This window comes from Bidens hawaiensis, unplaced genomic scaffold (assembly GCF_021521415.1).
Source record: "Bidens hawaiensis isolate Kalapana, Puna unplaced genomic scaffold, B.hawaiensis_p1.1 tig00017348_1, whole genome shotgun sequence".
In the NCBI taxonomy this organism is placed as follows: Eukaryota; Viridiplantae; Streptophyta; class Magnoliopsida; order Asterales; family Asteraceae; genus Bidens; species Bidens hawaiensis.
In genome coordinates, this window is record NW_027492625.1 from 408686 (window position 1) to 429900 (window position 21215).

General features: G+C 43.3%; 1 protein-coding gene across 1 annotated transcript; it reads left to right on the plus strand.

The window, feature by feature from the left end:
• Positions 1–3192: 3192 nt before the first annotated feature.
• LOC143553657 (uncharacterized) lies at positions 3193–3630 on the plus strand. The gene has a single exon (XM_077043601.1). The coding sequence runs from the start codon at positions 3193–3195 to the stop codon at positions 3628–3630; it is 438 nt and encodes a 145-aa protein (XP_076899716.1).
• The last annotated feature ends 17585 nt before the right edge of the window (positions 3631–21215 follow it).

The window sequence follows — 21215 nt, forward strand, 5'->3', positions numbered from 1 at the left end:
CTTCTTAGCATCTAAGAATGACCTTCTTGTCAGTGGCTGTGATTTCCTGAAATTTATGTTTTCTGTAGTTAGAATTTCTGCGGGGGTCTTTGAAAGAGGAGTCCAATTGTTGGAACCTCGGTTTACGGGTCCCGCTTTGTTCTTGTTGCCTATGAGGGATCTTGCATCAAATGGTTTTGACACTTCCGTACTTGGCTGAAGCCTTGACCAGATAGGGCCTTTCGCCTGTCTATTAGGTCTCAGATTCTGAAATTCGACTTTAAATTTTTGCTTCGGGTTACCATTCCTCAATGTTTTCTCAGTGTTAGCATACACCTTTGCTGCAGTCATAAGGTCGTCCCACTCTTTCGGCATTCCATCTCTGCCAGTAAGTGTGCAGACTAAATCATCACATTTGACGTTTTTGCGGAAGGCACCGCGAAGCATATCTTTACTGATTCCGCCGATGTTCAAGCTCTCGTCGTTGAACCTGGTGATAAAATCTTCTATGGACTCGTTATCACGGCGGACAACATCTAAAATTTTTGATTGGTCTCGCGTATGTTTCTTCTGCTGGTTGAACTGCTGAAAGAATTTTTTTCACCAGATCGTCCCAACTAGAAATTTCACCGTCGTGTAACTTTTCAAACCATTCTCTTGCTACCCATGTTAGTGTTAACGCGAACATATGACACCAATAAGGGAGCGTCCAACCACTGACACCACCTACTGCCACGAAGTTCTGGAGATGATCACTTGGATCAGTCATACCATTGTACATGCCTACTGATGTAGGTATTTTGGCATTGACAGGGAAGGTGCGGTGGCAATTGCTGCTATGAATTTCGATTTTTCGGTAAAGGCCGCCGGGCGATACGGTTTAGTATTGCTATGGTATTCGGTGTGGCGGACTATGTCATGCGGACGACTGCTTTTTGCCTGAGAACTCATCCTACTATCACCGGTATACATACTGTAATCTCCCGGGTGGTAGGATGAATCGTAACTATCAAACTCTTCCAAGTAAGATGGCATCCGCATATTTATACGAGGACGAGGGCGTAACCTCGATAATTCACCAAACTCTGGTTCCGTCGATTGGCTGTAACGAAGCTGACTTCCTCTTACTGTTGGTGGAGGAGAAGGGGATCTCCTAAGAGATTCCTCATAATTCAAAGTGCGGGCATGAAATCGTTTATCACGTTTTCTGCGCTCATATTCAGCCACCAAACTTTGTTGTTGCACATGAAGCCACTCCTCAGAAGTTAAATGTCCTCTAGATCTGGAATTACGTTGATGAGATCTCGCCACGTCAGAGTCACCTAAATCATCTTCCAGATCCAACACTGACCGCTTTCGGCGAGTTTCTTCCGTAATCCGTCTGAGGTTACCCAGATTTGAACCTTCTGGTGCCGAACCACGTCCCATATCTGTGGGAGTGGGACCAGTTGGTGTTGTAACATTCTCTAGGGTAAAACCCCCAGGTGTTACATTGGTGATTCTTGACCCTAGAGTTGTGACACGTTTAAGAGTACGGCCACTTGGAGTCGTAATACGTGCAAAAACACTAAGACCCGGAGGTGCTTCTGTGTTAGTTACACGTGAATCAGGTACAGGGGTTCCCGTCGGCCCTTCAGGAAGTTTACTCATATCAAACGAACCAAAAAACCAACAAAAACTATTGTTGTTCTAACACAAAACACGGATGGCGCCAATGAAGAAACACAGATCCACTCCCCGAGTATGGGTCCTGGATCCAATGAGTCCACAAGGTAGGATATGATAATTAAAACCAAGATATGAGTACAACCTCCCAAAGTCCAGTGACCAGAACCTGCAAAACAGACACCGTGAGTCTCGTTACAGGAAGGACAAGAGGGGGGATCTTCCTGTAACCACCCTCCGGCGTGAGAATCAGTAACGTTCGTAATCGAGAAAGTACTGAAGTATAAAGACTAAGTGTAGTCAAAATGTAGGTGAGTGAATGGATACCTCATACCGTTTGACAAGGTATTTATAGCCGAAGGATGATGGAAGATGATTGGGGAAGCTGTCCTCTTCCAGAAGACCTTTGATAACCGCCTAGACACGTGTCCTCTTGTGATAGGTTGAGCTATACATCTCATGTGCATGAGCATAACAACCTGGACACGTTTCACCAGCTGATAGGATGGATCGCGCCCTGGCCATGTGCACGGTTATAACAACCTGGCCAGGTGTCCTTTGTTCATTGGTTAGTATGTCACGTATTCCCCAAGTAAGGATCATGAGCCTTCTTCTAGAGAGTACTTGAATGGTGACAGCTGTCCCGCTGGCATTATCCTCCAGTTGTTTTATGCGGACAGATGTCTTGTCCTGTAAATGACTTTTGAGGATGCCTGGATGCTTCCGCGCGTGTTATGAGGACGTTCCTCCTCTATCGTGATATGCGGGTGATCCGTATGTCCCGCGGGTGACTTATAAGAACATTCTCTGTGACCCGCGGGTGGTACTTAAGGGTATTTGGGTCTTTTTGGTACCCTACCTCTACAGGTGCCCTCTACAGAAAATCCTACTTGGGTCCGTCGTTGAAATGTATTGATTACGAAGAAGCCGAGTATATAATCCAGGAGATCCACGAAGGAATATGTGGGATGCACATGGGAGCCAAAATGGTTGTTGCCCGGGCCATGCGAGCCGGTTATTATTGGCCAGCTATGTTCCTGAGCGCTTTGCAAGAAATACGAAAATGTGACAGTTGCCAGATTTATGCCCCAGTCACCAGGAAGCCAAAGCTCAACCTCGTGCTGGTTAGCTCTTCCTGGTCCTTTTGAAAATGGGGCATCGACATTGTGGGTCCTTTCCCGGAGGGATCGGGCAAAACCAAGTTCCTCGTGGTGGCTATAGATTACTTCTCTAAATGGGTTGAGGCGAAGCCCCTGGTCACTATGACAGCAGGTCAAAAGGTTTGCATAGGAGAACATTGTGTGTCGCTTTGGAATACCCCACACCATTGTGAGTGACAATGGGAAACAATTTGAGGGAGGAGTCTTTTGAAAGTGGTGTGAACAGTTACACATCAAGCAGGTCTTTACGTCATTCGCACATCCCCAAGCAAACGGACAAGTAGAAAGAGCCAATCGAAGCATCGTGGAGGGTATCTCCAACCGTCTGGGGAGAGAACGGGGTTCGTGGGTAGAAGAATTGCCCCATGTTTTGTGGGCCCATCGAACGATGCCAAAGGATAGCCATGGGGAGACACCTTTTAGCTTAACCTACGACACCGAAGCAATGATACCGGTGGAGATAAACGTTCCCACACATCGGACCCGACTGAGTGAGGAAGAGAATGAAGGTGATCTCAGACTGAATCTGAACTTCGCCGAAGAAAGAAGGGAGGCAGCAGCCCGACGGGAAGTCGAGTACAAAAAGGCAATGGAAAAGTATTACAATGCCAAGGTGACGGAAGTGAAATTTAAGGTTGGAGACCTGGTATTGCGAGAAAACGAGGCCAGTCGACAAGAAAATCCGGGGAAGTTAGGACCTCGATGGGAGGGGCCTTATCAAATCATTTGGGCAGGAGAGAAAGGAGCCTACAAGCAAGCATACCATACGGGAGAAGAAGTACCCCGTATGTGGAATGCCATGCAATTAAGAAAGTATTATGCTTAAGAGCCTCGGTCGAGGAGAGAAGAAAGGAGGAAAGGCAAAGAACTTCCCGATAACGTTTTTTTGCAATATCTGGCTACACTCCTTTGGGTGACTATGTCACATTCTAATAATTACCTCTCCGAGAGGGAGTCCATGTAATAGGGCGTTAATGCTTTGTTTTTTTGTGATCAATCTATGCCATGTAATTTAATACTTCACATGAAATTAAACGTTCTTTAGGTTTTCTCCGTGAAACCCAACTGTTTAACCAAGTGACCAGTCTCCGGGACAATTACTAAAAAAAATTAGCAAATACCTCTCCATCATGAAAAGATAGGAGGGAGGCCTCGCTGATAGGCTGCAAGGTTAACCGATAAACTTGTCAAGTAAAACGAAACGATCAAATAATCCTAAGCAATCAAGCAAAATTATCAACATAACAACATATAACCCCTAAGTGCAGCTTGATTCAAATGATTAAGCCCACTAAACCAGTGGCAAACAAGTCCAACCCCTAAAGGGGGTAAACATCAGTTACATCAAACATAAAACCCCTAGGGGGCTAATACATATGAAAGTTTTTACGAAAAACAAGTAAGCAAAAGCAGCAAAAGAGAGAGTTCGTCAAAAGCCATAGCAATCCTAGTAAGTCCATGATCATCCTTAGGGTGAAGGAGTGAGAGGGTCAACTACCAAGGACATGGCCCGAATCTCCTCCACCGATATGTCAGGAACGGCTGAGAGTTGTTCCAAAAACGGAGGTTCATAAGCAACATAGGTACCAAAAGTTACCTCAGCCTCCGCCTCCATGGTCTTGGAATAGGTGGGTGTTTCGGCGAGAGGAATGCCTTGAGCTTGAAATTCATAACCTTCTCTTAAACCACTTTGATACCCGGGAGAAAAAACAGCACAGGTCATGGCATCTCTAACCAAACGAGTCTCATGGCAAGACCGAGCTCGTCCAAAGACCAGCTTGAACCCCTCTGACACCATCCATGCCCGGTCAGCCTGAGAACGTTTGAACGCCTGCTCCATCTTGTCATACTTCTCCTGGAGATCTCCGATTAGTTTGTCTTTGTGAGTTTCCATCTTCTCATACTTCTCCTGGAACTCCCCCATCAACCGGTATTTGTGGACGCGATTCGCATCAACCTCGCTCTTTAACCTCTCGTTCTCCTCACACATCTTCTTAAAACTAGCTTCCACCTGACAACCAAAGAGACCAGAAAAACAAGTAAGTCCTATAAACTAAGAAAAGAAGAAGAGAAGAGTTTCGCCCAAAACCTTCATTTGTTCTACTCGGGATGTCGATAATTCCACACCCAAACGGGCAGCTTCGTCCTGAGCCTTCTTCAACTCCGCCTTCAAGCCAGGCACACCTAGAGACTCGTCCTGAGCCAGAAGAACTTGTTGTCTCAAACATTGAATCTTCCCGTGGTTCTTCTCGTTCAATTGCTCAAGCCTGGAAATCTCTTCTTTCAGTTGCTGCAACACCCGACCATCATCAATAACGGTTTGGTGAGTGGCTGCCCCGAGTGCTAAAGCTCTATATAAGTGAGTACCAAAGTCACCAACCAAGCGGTCCCGGTCCAAAGTTCGGATGTTAGCCGAATCAACGGGAGGGATGGCACAGGAAAGGAAATCATGTGCTTATAAAGGCGTCATGACGGATGCCCCCGCCTTCAAACCCCATGGGGGAACGAACACGAGCTCATTATCTGGTCCTTCCGTATTCTGGAAAGGTTGACTTTGAGGAGCAAGGTCGGACCCTTCAAGATGCTTATCAGGGGAATCGAACTGAACCTGATCTGGCTCAACGGATGCACACCTGTCAGCAAGAGTTTCCACTTGGAACTCGAAATTGTCTTCTAAATGGACAGGCTCTACAAAGGAGGTCCCTGGGCGGGATGAAGACGATTGGCCCAGATAAGGTCGCTTTGAATTCCTTAAACGATGTTTCATAGAGGCTCCATAAACGTTAGCCAAAGCTTTCTTCCGTTTGGGGGTATTTGACGCGTTAATGTGGATATCGGAAACAGGACGACCTGGAGAAGCAGATCCGGTCTCTGAGCTGGCTGGAGGAGTTACAGGGACGGACACGAAGGAAGCAGCCTTCAGAGGACCTTTCAACAAAGCCTCTTTTAAACTCATTTCTGCACAAAGGAATAACAAGTTAGAGATATCAAAATGACAAAAAGCGAGCATAAAGAAAAAACAGGAGGTCAGGAACCTCGGTTGCCGTCGAATATGGCCGGACGAGTAGAAGGGTCTGACCATATCCGGCTCAATCCAGCCATACACAACAAGGGTTCGGGATAAGTCATGGCTTCATTAGGGCTGCTAATCAACAACTTGTATAAATCTTCTTGAGGCAGTGGAGGTCGGGGATACGTGTCACGAATAAGAGAATCCGTGAGTCGTCGACTACGGAAGCCCGGAGCAAAATTAAGGGACACAAAGAAAAAACTATTCTTCCATTCCTTGGGGCTAAATCCCGTAGGCATCCTGGTACAACATGAGGGATGTTTGTTCACAGGGCGACGTTCAAAAGTAAACCAATCACCGTCCACCTTCAAACGGTAAAATCGACGAAACAAAGGCACGGTTGCGAAACCCTCCATAGCCCGACAAGCAATTTCAAAGTGGGTCACACGTAGAAAACCTAAGGGGTGAACCTGATCGAACCTTAACTTATGAAATTTCAGTAGAGCTAACTGAAATTCCGTCAAGGGGTAGCGAATGTTGGCACATTCTAGGGTTCTGGTGTACAAGGTAAGCAACTCGGGACGACTAAGAGCCGTCTCATGAGGTTCAGGCAAAAGATGTGACAAAGATAAAGGTATTTGGTAACGAGCACATATCAGAAGCATCTGATCCTGGGTTAGGATAGAGGTTGTCGAGGATAAACCATCACGGCTCATGGTGAAGGAGAAGAGAGAAGATCAAGGAGAAGAACACTAACCTGATTGAAGAACGAAAGACAAAGGGGAAACAAAGGTCGCCGGAATAGGGTGAGAGAGAAAGGTAAAATGAAAGGAGTGATTTATGAGATGGGACGTTAGGGAGATGAATATTAATCACTGCGTGGAGAAGCGTGTAATTCAATCTCCACCACATCTTTTTACCGCCTGCATAATTAAAATAAGATGGGCCGGCGACGGTTGTACATCCATGAGAAGCCCATATTATACCAATCAGTAACCCAGAAGCCCAACATATATGAAGACTAAGAAAGAAGGAAATTGTAAAGCCCGAATTGAGTCTATTGCTCATGTCATAAATAACATGAGTAATAGACTATGGGAGTTGAAGAGATTGTATAGGATCCCAGCCCAAGTGAGGCCCAAGAAAGCAGGCCCAGCCCAAATCTCCCCTAAGACAAAAAGACAAGTCAACCACTGGCGGGTTCCAGTTTAGTCAGAGGCATCAAGGCAGAGTGACGTCCACCTGAAGCATAAGAAAAGCATCTGGTGGATAAAAGGAGGGGGCCTACTCAAGTCAAGGGACAATGGAAGAACCGCTGGGTAATAGGGTGTATCACTAGATAACGGTTAAGGGAAGAAGATTCCCTTCAAACCATATATGTATAGGGATTGAGACATTGTAATGGCATGTACAAAACTTATATGATACTCTCTTTTCAATACAAAAACTGTCTCTCCGAATTCACTAAAGAAACTTTTCATAATCCACCAAACATACATAAAATATCCAGATTCATACCTAAAGAAGGGGGTTTAGGTATCGCTCGTTTAGAGGTTAATAATCAAGCGCTGATTACTAAATGGCTTGGGAGATTTCTAAATGATCAGCACGCGATGTGGAGAAGAGTAGTGTTGTCTATTCACGGGTCCTCGCGCTGTTGGGGGCTTGCTCCGGTTAATAATGGAGTTCCCGGGGTTTGGAAGAATTGTGTTATGTTCTGGAACAAATTTAAGGTTGATGGTGTGGGTTTTAATAGAGTGATCCGGGCCACAGTTGGGAATGGTCGCCAAGTTCGGTTTTGGACGGATTTGTGGTTGGGTTCGGCGCCGGTTATGGACAAGTATCCGTCCTTATATGCGGTAGAAAAACATAAAAATGTCTTGTTAGCTGATCGGTTGGTGGTCACTGGATCTTCTAGTCGCATTGTGTGGGATTGGCTTAGAGCTCCTTGCTCCCAACAGGAGGTGTTCGAGAAGCAGGAGTTGGAAGATCTCCTTCAAGAGGTGGTGATGGTTGACCGTGAAGATTCATGGTCTTGGGCGGTTGGTAGCTGCAAAGAGTTCGAGGTTTCGGCGATTAAAAGATGGATGGTGCGGTCCGTTGAGGATGCTGGGAGTTCCAGTTTCCAATGGAGCAATTGGGTCCCGAAAAAATGTAATATTTTTATGTGGAGGGCCGTTCTGGATAGCCTTCCAACCAAGCAGGCTTTAGCTAGACGTCATTTGTATTGTGATGATCATAGTTGCGCTTTATGTGAAAGTAATGAGGAATCGCTCGAGCACTTGTTAACCGGGTGTTTCATTTCTATGGCCGTTTGGAATGCGATTGGTTCATGGTGCAACATCCCTAGATCTTTTGTTTTTCATGTCAATGATTTGGTGGAAGTGCATAAGGTTTGTGGTGCGACGGGGAATAAAAGATTGATTATTCATGGAATTGTCATCATTACTTGTTGGAGGATTTGGCGGGCTAGGAATGAAAAGATTTTTTCGGGCAAGAACACTAAGGTGGCAGAAATGGTTGCGGACATAAAATCTTTGGGTTTTCTTTGGTACAAAAATAGATCTAAGATAGGGGTAGTGGATTGGAAAAGTTGGTGTTTATTTGATGTAACGTGATCGTTGGTTTTGGTTTTTGGTTTTCAGCGTCTTTCTCCGTCTTGGTGATAGTCGTTGGTTGTGTCTGTTTTTAATGAAAGTCAATTTTCAAAAAAAAAAAATTTGAGGTTTCTACAATGGATGTGAAGTAAATTTGGGATCGGTTATGGTTACTGATTTTCACATGTGTTGATGGACATGAAATAAATTAAGGCTCGATTATGGTAACTGATTTCAATTATTGTGAGTTTTTGTTGATTTTGCTAAAGGCTTTTTAATTAGATTGCTGATAAGTTTGTTTATACGTGTGTTTATTGATGTGAAGTAAGTTGGTGCCGAGTTATGGCTATTGATCATAGGAAATGCAATATCTTCACATAATAGGAAATGCAATTTTTTCCGTGTAGTTTTCTGATTCGAGTAATGGTAAGCTTTTAAAAAGTCTGTTTTTTGTGGTGATATGTGTTTCTATGATGCTATGATGGAAGAAATGCATTGTGGATTAATATTAGTATTTCTTCTTGCAAAAATCTTGGATTTTTGTGATTTTCTATCTCAATTGCTAAACAGGAAATATCCTGCAACACAGCGGTCGTAAGTGACGTATGCTATATGTGACATAACTGCAAGGTATTTTTACAAAAAGTTGTAATATGGAATTTATATATGCTAGAAAGATGGGTGGTTGATGGTTTATATTTGTTTGCAGTAGAAGTTTAAAATGATCAAAAGGAATTGATATTACATGATATTTAAAATGATCAAATGGATGACGTGATATTTAACATAGGGTTTGGTATTGCCTGACATTTAAAATGATCAAATGAATGATATTATGAACGTTTTATGTGATTAATGGTGACAAATATCATAATTTTTTGGTGCTATTTCTTCTTATGAATTTTAAAATTGATTGTATATTTTGATGTTGTTTGTGTTGTAGATTTTTGGTGCAGCATACTTGATTTGGATGGTTTTGAATTTTTAGGTTGACTATTGAGTAGATATTAAGTGACGGTGGGAAGAGAAATGAGACCAGCCTTTGGTTTTCTTGGTTTTAAGAGCCACAGTAGTGTTTACGGGTTACACTAACTATTTTTTTTATTATATATTTATATTTATTATTTAGAGCTAGCTCGTAGTGCGTGAAATGAGCCAAGTTTAAGCTTTCATAAGTCAAGCGAACCGAGACCGGCGAATGTAAAACGAGCTGAACCTAGAATTTTATAAATAAAGTTAATAAACAAAATTATTTATTGTTCATGTTTTTATTTGTTTATTAATCAAACGAAACGCCTGTTATTTTGCTTTCAATAAAATAATTCATCAAATCTTACTATTTAAATGAATTATGCACCATTTTGCTATTTTATTGCTAAGTTCACTAAATCTTTTATCTTCGGGGTATTGTAATCTATCTTAATTAATGTTTTGTATGGGTTGCAAATGTTTTACATGAAAGAAAAAAATTAAATGAATTCTTTGAAATATATTTGACCAGTGATATTGTTATTGGGCCTGATGCTTATGACAAACTTGCTGACAATATAGATGATTATGAACAAACCAAGTGTGCTACTTATAACAACGGCCCGCTTCTTGGTATTTTGGTTCAGCTACAACTCGCAAGGAAGTCATGGTAGATTGGTGGTTACAAGTAACCTTTTCCTGGTATGTTTCGGTTTGTGTTCATTACATATTTTGGTTTAGGTTTGTTTTATTTATTTTTGTTTTTTTTTGTATATTGTGCAGTTGTAATTCATGTTGCTAAGCCTTCGTTGCTATTCAACATTCAACCACAGCTTGATCCAGTTAATGAAACTCCATTTGCAAGTAAACGTTATTCCTTTTAAGAAATCTTACTTTTACTATATTTTGCAAGAGATAAATTTTGTAGACAGACCATTCCTGGTATAAATCCATATGGCATTCAATTTGTGAAAGTATGTTTTTACTATTTCTATGAGAGGTGATTTGAACACCACCAAATTTTGACAATTTTATATCTTCTCAAATGTCTCTTTTCTAATTTTTTAAGCCTAATATCTTGGTGTTATGAGAGTGAGGGCACTTCATGTGACGGCAATGAAGTTATTGGTGTCTATGAATGGTTCATGGTTGTATGTTCTTGTGTTTGCTAAAACTTATGACAAATTGGATAGACATATACTAAATGTTTTTGTTTGAAAAGATGAATTTTAGAATTAATTCCACGCATTAGAAAGCTTAATATTTTATCAAGATGTCGATAACCTGTAAATAGGAACTATTTTAAAGGCGAAAATAATTTTTTGCCTTCTACATGTGTTTAAGATAAAAACACAATTCGTTTAACTTATGAATATGTGATATAAATATCCGTCGGCCTTATTCATTTGTTTATAAAATTCTCTAAGAGAATCATCAACTTGAACAAAAGGTTTGTCTTAATTTCATAATTACTTGTATTCAATCCCGTGTATCACATGGACATACAGATGGCGGTTTAAGAAACATAGCTAAAATAGCATGTTATAGATCACTTAATTTGGATGTCCATCAAATCATGGATGCAGGTTTGCAGCTCTTGCAAGTATATCGAGTCAAATGGGTTGGGTATTAAGAATATGTAGCTTTTAGTTGTTTTATAATAACTATTTATAATAAATAATGATAATATTTTCCATTATATAATTATTATATTAATTACAATTATTATATTTATATAAATAGTAGGCTCTTTTGGAATCATGATATGTTTTCTGCAAAAGATAACGGATAGCGAACGAAGTATTTACACAGTATGCTACATTTGTATAGTTTTTTATGAATTAGATCAATTCTTAATATTAATTTGTATCTGTTGGTTTAGATGCAGTTTTTGAAAACTTAAGGTTCCTAGAAGTTTGTGGTGGGGGATCAACGGATGCTGGTGTGAAGAATATTAAAGATCTTCAATATTCTCGGGTTTTGCCAACACCAGGGTTTTTCCAACCGAATAAACATTTTTTTTAAAGTTGTTCTATTTTATAATATTTTATACGAATGCTGCTAATTTTTTGGATTTTTTTATTGTAAACATGTTAATTTGATCAATTTATATTTTAGGCATAGTTCAGGTACCGTAATAAACGTAGCCAATACCGACCGATTTTGCATTTACTCGTTGCTGCAACGCTCGAGTTTTACCAACTAAATAATTCATGCAGCGCGTGAAGTAGAATCAATGTTGTTACCTTTACAACCTTTTTAATATGTTAAATTTTTTATTATAAGTTATATGTGCATCGCTACTATAATTATTTTTAACTTAGTGTTGGTATGTTAATGAGCTTAATCCATACCAACCAAACGCACATTAGTGCACCTAGAGGTGCATATTTCGGGTAACCGGTTATTTTAGTAACCGGTTTTTTTTAATATTCTAACCGGTTAGACCGGTTAATCGGTTCGGTTACTAACCGGTTCGTCCACAGAAATACCCTAACCGGTCTAACCGGAACCAGTTTATACCCGGACCGGTTAACCGGTAACCGGTTTTCGAATTAAAAAAAACTGGAAAAATAAAAAAAAAGCTGGAAAAATAAAAAAAAACCTGGAAAAATAAAAAAAAACTGAAAAAATCATAAAAAACTAAAAACACTTGTTATTGATTGATTTTTTTTTACCTATTTTCATAATCATAACTTGAAAATAAACGTTCATAGCTTTAAACAATACTTATAACTTGAAACTAAACGTTTATAATCTACATGACATTGAATTCATTCGTTTATTATTCCATCCGGGCTTCGGCTTCATTCGTTTATTTATTCATCTTCGTCATCGTCGTCTACATTAAACACAGGGTCTTCTAGGTCTGGTTCGGGACTACTCGATCGCACCGAATCATCATACATTTGTTCTTCCTCGGTTAGTGGTTGTGCGGCACCAATTGCTACTTCTTCTTCGTGTAGCTTTTCTTCAACAACGAGCTCTCCTTCAAGATTAGATGTATGTTACGATCAGCCGCATCCAAGTGGTCTTTTAAGCAAATGCACATTTCCATCGATTCCGGTGTTAGCCTCGTCCTTCGTATCGTTAGAATCCTACCACTCAAAGAAAAAGCACTTTCCGAAGCTACCGTAGAAGCTTGGACGGTTAGTAAATCACGGGCCATGGCGGCAAGCACGGGGAATTGTGGTTCCATTTGCTTCCACCAACCCAAAATATCAAAGTTTTCAAAATCATTTGCCGTGAACATAAAATCGGTTGCACCATAGCGGTTTGGCTCGCTATTTGGTGCGCTACCACGAGCTCTTTTAAGTTTATCGTTTCTTATATCATTAAACAAACTTATGTTTGGGTTACTTGATGACGACGAGCTTTCTCCAAAACCCATTGATTGTCGAACGCTCATTGTCGAACCATATTTAAGAGAATAATGTTCAAACATGTTTTCTAAATAAGTATTAAATTTTCTCACTTGTTTTGATGCACAATTCGGGTCATCTAAATGCAAATCCAAACCCCAAACAATTTTTTCGATTAAAGTTTCAACCCCGCTAATGGTTAAAGTCGGGTTCAATGCGGCGGCACCAGTAAAAACCGCCGGCAATTCTTCAAAATATTTTTTCAATTTTGATTTCATTGGAACTATCATATAATCATACATTGGATCAACATATTCAAACTCGTTTATTTTGACACAAACTAACCAAATTTGATGAAGAACCAACGGACTCATCAGATAATAAACTCCCGACAAATAAGTGGTTGCGGTTTTAAAAGATTTAAGCAACTCGCTTAACTTTGAAATCATTTCCCAACCCCTCACCGAAAATGCCCTAACTTTTCGTTTCTTAGCAAGATTGTCATGAAATAATTCCAAAGTCGGTCTTTGTCTTAACCTGTTATCAAGCATAAACCAAGTTGAAATTCCACCTAGTAGGTACGTCGAAATACGGACCTAAAGGACGGAATTCGTATCGATACACAATTGCAAATATCTTGTATGTCTTTGCTTACTAGCTCTAAAAATATCGGTTAACATTTCTCTAAAACGCTCGGTTACTTTTTTTATTTCCTTAACTTTTAAACCGTCTTGCACAACCAAGTTAATGATATGTGCAACACATCGAGTATGAAAGAAAACACCGTCACAAATCGGTTTGTATTTTATTTTTAGTTTTTGAACCGCGGCGGTATTATTTGACGCGTTATCGAAAGATATTGAAAAAAGCTTGTCTTGTAATTTAAATGTTTGTATAACATGATCTAAAATATAAAACAAGTTTTGGGCGGTGTGAGGATAACTAAATAACTCAAACGCGATCATACGCTTCATCATTTGCCACATGTCGGATTAACCCAATGCGCGGTAACGCAAAGATACGAAAACGGTATACCGTGTGGAGCCGACCAAACGTCGGTAATTAATTTAACACCGGTTTTTAAGTTTTCGAAACCCAAAACTAGTTCTTGTTTAGCTTTTTTCCACATTTTTAAACAATCGCTTCTTAAGGTAGTGCGACTTACATGTTGGTAACGAGGTTGGAGTGTTTCTTGGATCAACTTTGTCAAGCGCGGGTTGTCAAAGTGATCAAACGGTAAGCCCTCTTGAATGACAAATTTTGCCATCCTTTCACGAACTTGGTCGAGGTGGAAAACCCAAATGTCGCCTCCACCGGTTGAAAGATTCGCTTGATCCCTAGCCGGATTGTTTTTCACAACATCACAATGTTTTTGTAGGTGAAGCCTTAAAGAGGAGTTCGACTCCGGTGCGTAAAATTTTCCACATTTTTTGCACCGAGCCTTATGAGATCCGTTCGACATTTCGCACAAGTCGAAATTACACCAAAGGGTTTTGTCTCGGTTTGTTGCGACAGTTTGCACGACGGTTAAACCACCAAGTTGTTCAAGTGTAGACATTTTTTTGTGTGGTTTTTGTCGCGGTTTTGAGTTTGATTTTGCGGTTTTTTCGGTATTTTTTGCGGTTTTTTGCGTTTTTGAGAGCTCGGGAAGTGGTGTAATCAACCCAACACACTCCATACTTATTTATACTAATTATGAAGGGTTAAAATGGGTCCAAAGTACAAAAAACAGTAATATTACTGTCAGCTGCAGCTGGGGTAACAAACGGTAACTAACGGTCAAAAAACGGTAACAAACGCAGCTGCAGCTTTTTTTTTTTTTACGTAAACTGGTTAACCGGTTTTTAAAACCGGTTACTAACCGGTTTTGTCCCCTGAACTCAATAACCGGTTACTAACCGGGGGTTTGGACCGGTTATAAACCGGTTAGGAAATCGGTTAGGAACCGGTTATGAACCGCTTAACCGGTTAGGATGTGCATCTCTAAGTGCACCGACACAACGCAACAAGAATAAAAGCAAATCCCAGTTGTCCGACCCAACACTCCGGGTGAAGAGGTAGGTCCCAGCAGAGCCCAGTTGGACCCGCAAGACTCACCTTGAAGAGGGACGTCTGCGCAAGGACCAACTGCTTCCGCAGGACCCACCATGCTCAGAGAAGAAGACCTTATGCGCAGTACGCCAGCTGTTCCCGCAGGGAAAGCCTCCCAATGGTGAAGTACCCCGCTTGTTCCCGCAGCTGCGGATACAAGCCATCAGGGAAGGCTACACGCACAAGGCACTAACTCGATACTTCAGTAGTCACCTGAAGGAATGAGCAAGGCGGGAATACTCCCGCCCAAATGAGCCAGTCCGTATACTTCTGGAAGATCTTTTGTACTATACCTGCCAAGGTATGGGCAAAATAGACGATCTGACCAAAACAGCCCATGAACCAATCACAGGGTGACAGCTCACCGACAACAGTACGAGGAGGAGCACCCTCTAGTACTGTCACTATTAGCCGCTGCCTACTCACCAACCCTCACTGTGGGACGTGCGTAGCCTACAGTTGGTGGAACAGTGCATAGCCGGCAGTAAAGGAACAGTATACAGCCGGCCTTGTCACTATCGGCCGCAGCCTATCCACCAACCAGTATGGCTTGTGCGTAGCCCACTGTTGGTAGAACAGGGATACTATTCAGCCGGCTGTACCTTCTTGGAAACCTACCTTCGGCTATAAATACTCCAACACCTTGGAATGGTAAGGACATGATCGGATATCTCATTATCTTATCTTCTCTAGCAATCTCTTAATATACACTTATATTCAGAGCAATCTAGTCTGATTCTCACGCCGGAGGGTGGTCACAAGGAGGAACCCCCCCTTCTCAGTGACGAGCTTACGGTGTCTGTTTTGCAGGTCACCTGAAGAACAACTTTCTTTGCTGGACCTCATCCTCGTGGGAAACATCTATTTAACCCCCAGATTATCCGTAATCTGCCCGGGGTCGATTAGTGTTTCTTCATTGGCGCCATCCGTGCATAAAAGCTAGAACTAATTCTTAGTTTTTTCAAAATTTATGAAGAAATGGTTAACGTTACTCCGGTCCCAAAGCCAGTAAGTGACCAAGAAACCCCGGTAACCACAACCCCAGCAACTGGGGGGAACACCGGCGGTTATACAAATTTTACGAACACTACCCCGGTTACCCAAGCCGGGACAAGTGCAGTAAACAATATTTCACTGGGGTTCACTGATGCCCAGTTGGAGAAACGGACGAGGGTCCCTCGCCAAACACTCGATCAAGTTAAGGCGTGGGCCGAAGCACGTCAGGAAGAGTTCCAAGCTGAGTTGGATGAACGCTTGCGTTCACTTCAACAGGCTGACGAATTCGGCAGTACTCGCCAACATCTCAACATGAACAGTGAGTGCGAGTACTCGGACGATGAGCGGGAAGAATCCGATACCGACGCAAACCCTCGCCATAAGGCAAAAGGGAAGCGTAAGGAAACGGACTTCCAACCGACAAGGAATTTTGGAGAAACCTTTAAACCAACGAACGCGGGGAGAAACCCACGTGACTTCTCCAAAACCTTTAGACCAACTGCTGCAAATGCAGGAAAGTCCAAGTTTGCAAGGGACATTGCGTAAGCAATCGCTCCGAGAAGTGCCAAACAAATGTCCAACATCGGCACTTATGATGGTCTATCCGACCCAGACGACCACTTGAACAGATTCATTGCGGGGGCAACCGTCAGTAACTGGACGGAACCCACGTGGTGTTATATGTTCCAGATGACTCTGGTTGGAGCGGCCAGGGCATGGTTCGATCGTTTACCGGTCCACCACATCTATGATTGGGCGGACTTTCAGAACAAGTTCAGCCAACACTTCAGCCAACAGAGGAAATATACTGAAGAACAGTGGACGATCCTCAACTGCGTTAGAGAGGAGGATGAATCTTTACTAGACTTCATCACTCGCTTCAACTCCAAAAAGCTGAGTCTGGGCAACATAAGTGAAGATCTTGTTCGCGCCGCTTTCATCCAGGGCGCCGAATACCCAGAGCTTATCCGCACATTGACGGGTAAGGACGGCATGCCATCCACATGGGATGCCATCATGACGGCGGCCAAGCGCTTTGCCGAGATGGAGAAGCAACTGGGAAGGGATCTTCCCCAGAGTACACACATCTACACGCAAAGGACTAGAGAAAACAATGTTCGGATCGCCCGGCAGAACAAAAAGAGGAAGCTAGGTATTTGGCAAAGGGTAAACTTTGACACCTCATCCAGCTGTCGCCCTCTTGTTGGCGGAAGGGATAACACACACCCTTCAAGCCGAAAACACCGGTGGACGCCACTCACCAAAAGCGTCACAGAGATATTTGCCACCGAAAAACTACCATGGCCAAAAGCTCCAATGATCCGGCAGCGACCTAATGCGGACAAAGCAAATCCTGCGACTTCCACGGGACAAAAGGTCATAGTACGGAGGAGTGTACATCCTTGAAGGATATTGTTGAAACATTCGTCAAGGATGGAAGACTTGCACACCTTGTGACATCAATCAAGAAGGGAGGAAGGAATGATAACCGGTACAGAGGCAACGGACGAAAGCCCGTTGATATCAGCATCAACATGGTTCATGGCAACATCAGAGGAAGAAAAAGGTGAGCGACAGAACCATGCGCGTGGAAAGAAGCTGAGGTACGCTTCCCGCGAGTGCCAGGAGGACCCAGCAAAGAAGGCCCTATTGTCATCAAAAGCCAGCTGGGGCACTACATCACTTATCGCACTCTTGCTGACAACGGCGCCTCGTCAACGGTGATGTACAGGCAGTTCTTCGACAAGCTAGATGACGAAGACAAGGAACGCCTGGAAACGATCTACGCCTCGATGGAAGGGTTCGACGGCAGCACAAACACCCCCTGGGTATCCTATCTTTCCCCGTCACTCTTACGGACGGGAATCACTCACGCATAGAAGACGTGGATTTTGTCGTGATGAGGAAGCCACACCACACATACGACATTCTCTTCGGAAGAGACGGGATGGCAAGATTCAACGCCGTGGTATCTTCAGTCCACGGCATGATGGGATGGCCAACAGCTAAGGGTGTAGCGATGATCACCGGCATTCCCCAGGTATGCATCGCATCTGTCTCGTCTAACCAAAGATGGCTAAACCAACCATCACCGAACCGGAAAGATGGGCCTTCAACGACAAATACCCTGACCAGGCCGTTACCATTGGCCCAACAGTTGTTGATCCCACACGCACCTTACTCAAACGCTTACTACAAAAAAACGCTGACATCTTCGCGTGGACACCAGCTGACATGACTGGTGTACCCCGAAGTAAGGCAGAGCATAAGCTCAAGTGCGATCCGGCTGTTACGCCAGTCGTACAAAAGCGCAGAGTAATGGGGCCAGAACAAACTAACGCGTGTAGAACCCAAGTCAAGGAACTCCTTGACGCAGGCATCGTACGCGTTAACAGATATCAAACATGGGTTGCAAATCCCGTTATGGTACCGAAGAATAACAAACAATGGCGCATGTGCATAGATTTCAAGGACTTAAACAAAGCATGCCCCAAAGATTGTTATCCGTTACCCGAAATTGATCTTAAGGTGGATTCGTTAGCACCGTTTCGCCTTAAATGCTTCCTGGATGCGTATAAGGGGTACCATCAAATCCACATGGCCGTTGATGATCAGGACAAAACCGCTTTTCGGACGCCCGATGGTACATTTTGTTATCAAATGATGCCATTTGGACTTAAGAATGCCGGGTCCACATACCAACGCCTGATGGACAACCAGTTTCATGCCCAAATTGGGAGGAACTTGGAAGTCTACATGGATGACTTGGTCATCAAAAGCCCTGACGCAGAAGCGATGTTGAAAGACATCGAATAAACTTTCAACACGCTCAGGAAGATAAACATGAAGCTCAACCCGAGCAAGTGTGCCTTTGGAATGGAAGAAGGGAAGTTCTTGGGGGTCATCGTCACTAAAGATGGCTTCAGAGCGAACCCTGAAAAGGTCGAAGCCATTATCAAAATGGAGTCACCTACTACCATCAAACAGGCTCAGACACTAAATGGACGACTAGTCGCACTTAATCGCTTTTTGGCAAACCACGCGGATAAGTCGTTTCCTTTCGTGTCAACGTTGAGAAACTGTTTAAAGAAAACGCACTTCCGCTGGACACCAGAAGCGGAAGCAGCTTTTCAGGAGATTCGGTCACGCTTGATCGAACTCCCAACGCTCACAGCACCAGAAGCGGGGGAGGGGTTAATCCTATACCTTTCCGCAACAGATAGAGCAACCGGGGTGGTCCTGCTAGTTGAACGGAAAGGCATCCAGATGCCAATCTATTATGTCAGCCGTATCCTAACAGACGTAGAAACCCGGTACTCTACCCTCGAAAAATTAGTCTTAGCGCTTATACACGCTTCACGCAGGTTAAGACAATATTTCCAGGGTCACCCAATCACCATTCTCTCCAACTTCAAACTTGCAAACGTTCTACGCAAACCCGAGTTATCGGGACGCCTAGCCAAATGGGCAATTGAGTTGGGGGAATACGCGATAAAGTATAAGCCAAGACCAGCCATAAAAGGCCAGGTTTTGGCCGACTTTATTGCGGAAGTGCCTGCATCGCGGGAAAAAGAGTGCCAGGAAGAGGCTCAACCCTCTCCAGCACAGGACATCAATGATGTCTGGCGACTCTACACTGATGGAGCAGCCAGTAACGAGGGTTCAGGCGCAGGGCTGAAACTAACCAACCCAGCAGGCCAAGAATACACTTACGCTATTCGACTGGATTTTCCAAGTACGAATAACGAAGCCGAATATGAAGCATTCTTGGCCGGCCTGAGAATTGCGCGTAAGATGGGAGTGAAACACTTGGAAGCCCACGTGGATTCCATGTTAGTAGCCAAGCAAATCAACGGGACGTATACGGCCGTGAACGACACAATGGCCCTATACCTCGCACAAGCAAAAACCCTTATGCGCGATTTTAACGATTGCAAAGTCGTACATGTCAAGCGTAGTGAAAATAAATCTGCGGATGCGTTAAGCAAGCTTGCATCATTAGCCTTCACCCACTTGGGAAAGGACATCCGCATTGAACTCCTCGAGGCACCTTCAGTCCCGCACAAGGAAATTTGTGTCATCCAAACCGGCACAGAAACGTGGATGACACCAATAATAAATTACCTTGCGGCAGGTACACTACCAGAGTCAAAAACACAGGCAAGAAAACTACGCTGTAAAGCACTGAATTATCAACTCATCGATGACATCCTTTACAAACGTAACTTTCTTGGCCCACTCTTAAGATGTGTGGACAACCAAGATGCTGACTACCTCCTAAGAGAAGTACACGAAGGCATCTGTGGAGTATACGCAGGTCCACGCGCTGTTGTAGCTAAGCTAAACAACGCGGGATACTTTTGGCCGGGGATGCATACGGATGCGCTGGCATACATCAGAAAATGCAGGTCTTGTCAGCTCTACGCACCCAACACGCATCGCCCGAAGAATGAACTTGTTCCAGTCACCTCTTCATGGCCATTTCAGAAGTGGGCCATCGATGTGACAGGCCCATTACTTACAGCAGCAGGAAATGTTCAGTTCCTAGTGGTAGCCATCGACTACTTCACCAAGTGGATAGAAGCAAAACCCTTAGCCCAAACAACCGCGAAACATATCAAAAAATTTATTTGGGAATTTATTATTTGTCGTTTTGGACTTCCACAGAATTTGGTGAGCGATAACGGCACCAACTTTGCTGACAAGAAGCTACAAAAGTGGCTGGAAGAACTTCAAATCACCCACACTTTTACCTCAGTGGCGCACCCGCAGGGTAATGGTGAGGTAGAAAGAGCAAATAAGAGCATCGTCGAAGGCATAAAGAAAAGACTCTTGGAACACAGATCCGGCTGGGTGGACGAGCTTCCGCACGTCCTTTGGGCAAACAGAACGCTGAAAAAGGCCAGTACGGGAGAAACCCCGTTCAGTCTCACTTATGGCACTGAAGCCATGGTCCCGGTCGAAATTGGTTTACCCTCACCAAGGGTCTTGATTCAGCCAGAAGACAATGATGCGGAAAGACGGTTAGACCTTATGCTAACCGAGGAACGCAGAGACTTAGCCGCAGTGCGTGAAGAGAACTACAAGCGACAAATGCAAAAGTACTACAACACGCGGGTAAAACTCTGCAACTTCAATGTAGGAGACTACATACTGCGTAACAACGAGGCTTCGAACCAACAACGCCCAGGAAAACTGGCCCCGGTCTGGGAAGGGCCATACATTATCAAAGAAGTTCTGGGAAAGGGCGCATACCGGCTCGAAAGGCTCGATGGCACTCCCATCCCAAGAACATGGAATGGAGCTCAATTACGCAAATGTTATATGTAGATCAATTCCAAACTTGTAAAGAAAAGGCCTAGAGCCACTTCTAATGGAAATGATT

Excerpts from the sequence above, each read along its gene's own strand:
- LOC143553657 (XM_077043601.1), top strand. The coding sequence starts at position 3,193 with ATGCCAAAGGATAGCCATGGGGAGACACCTTTTAGCTTAACCTACGAC.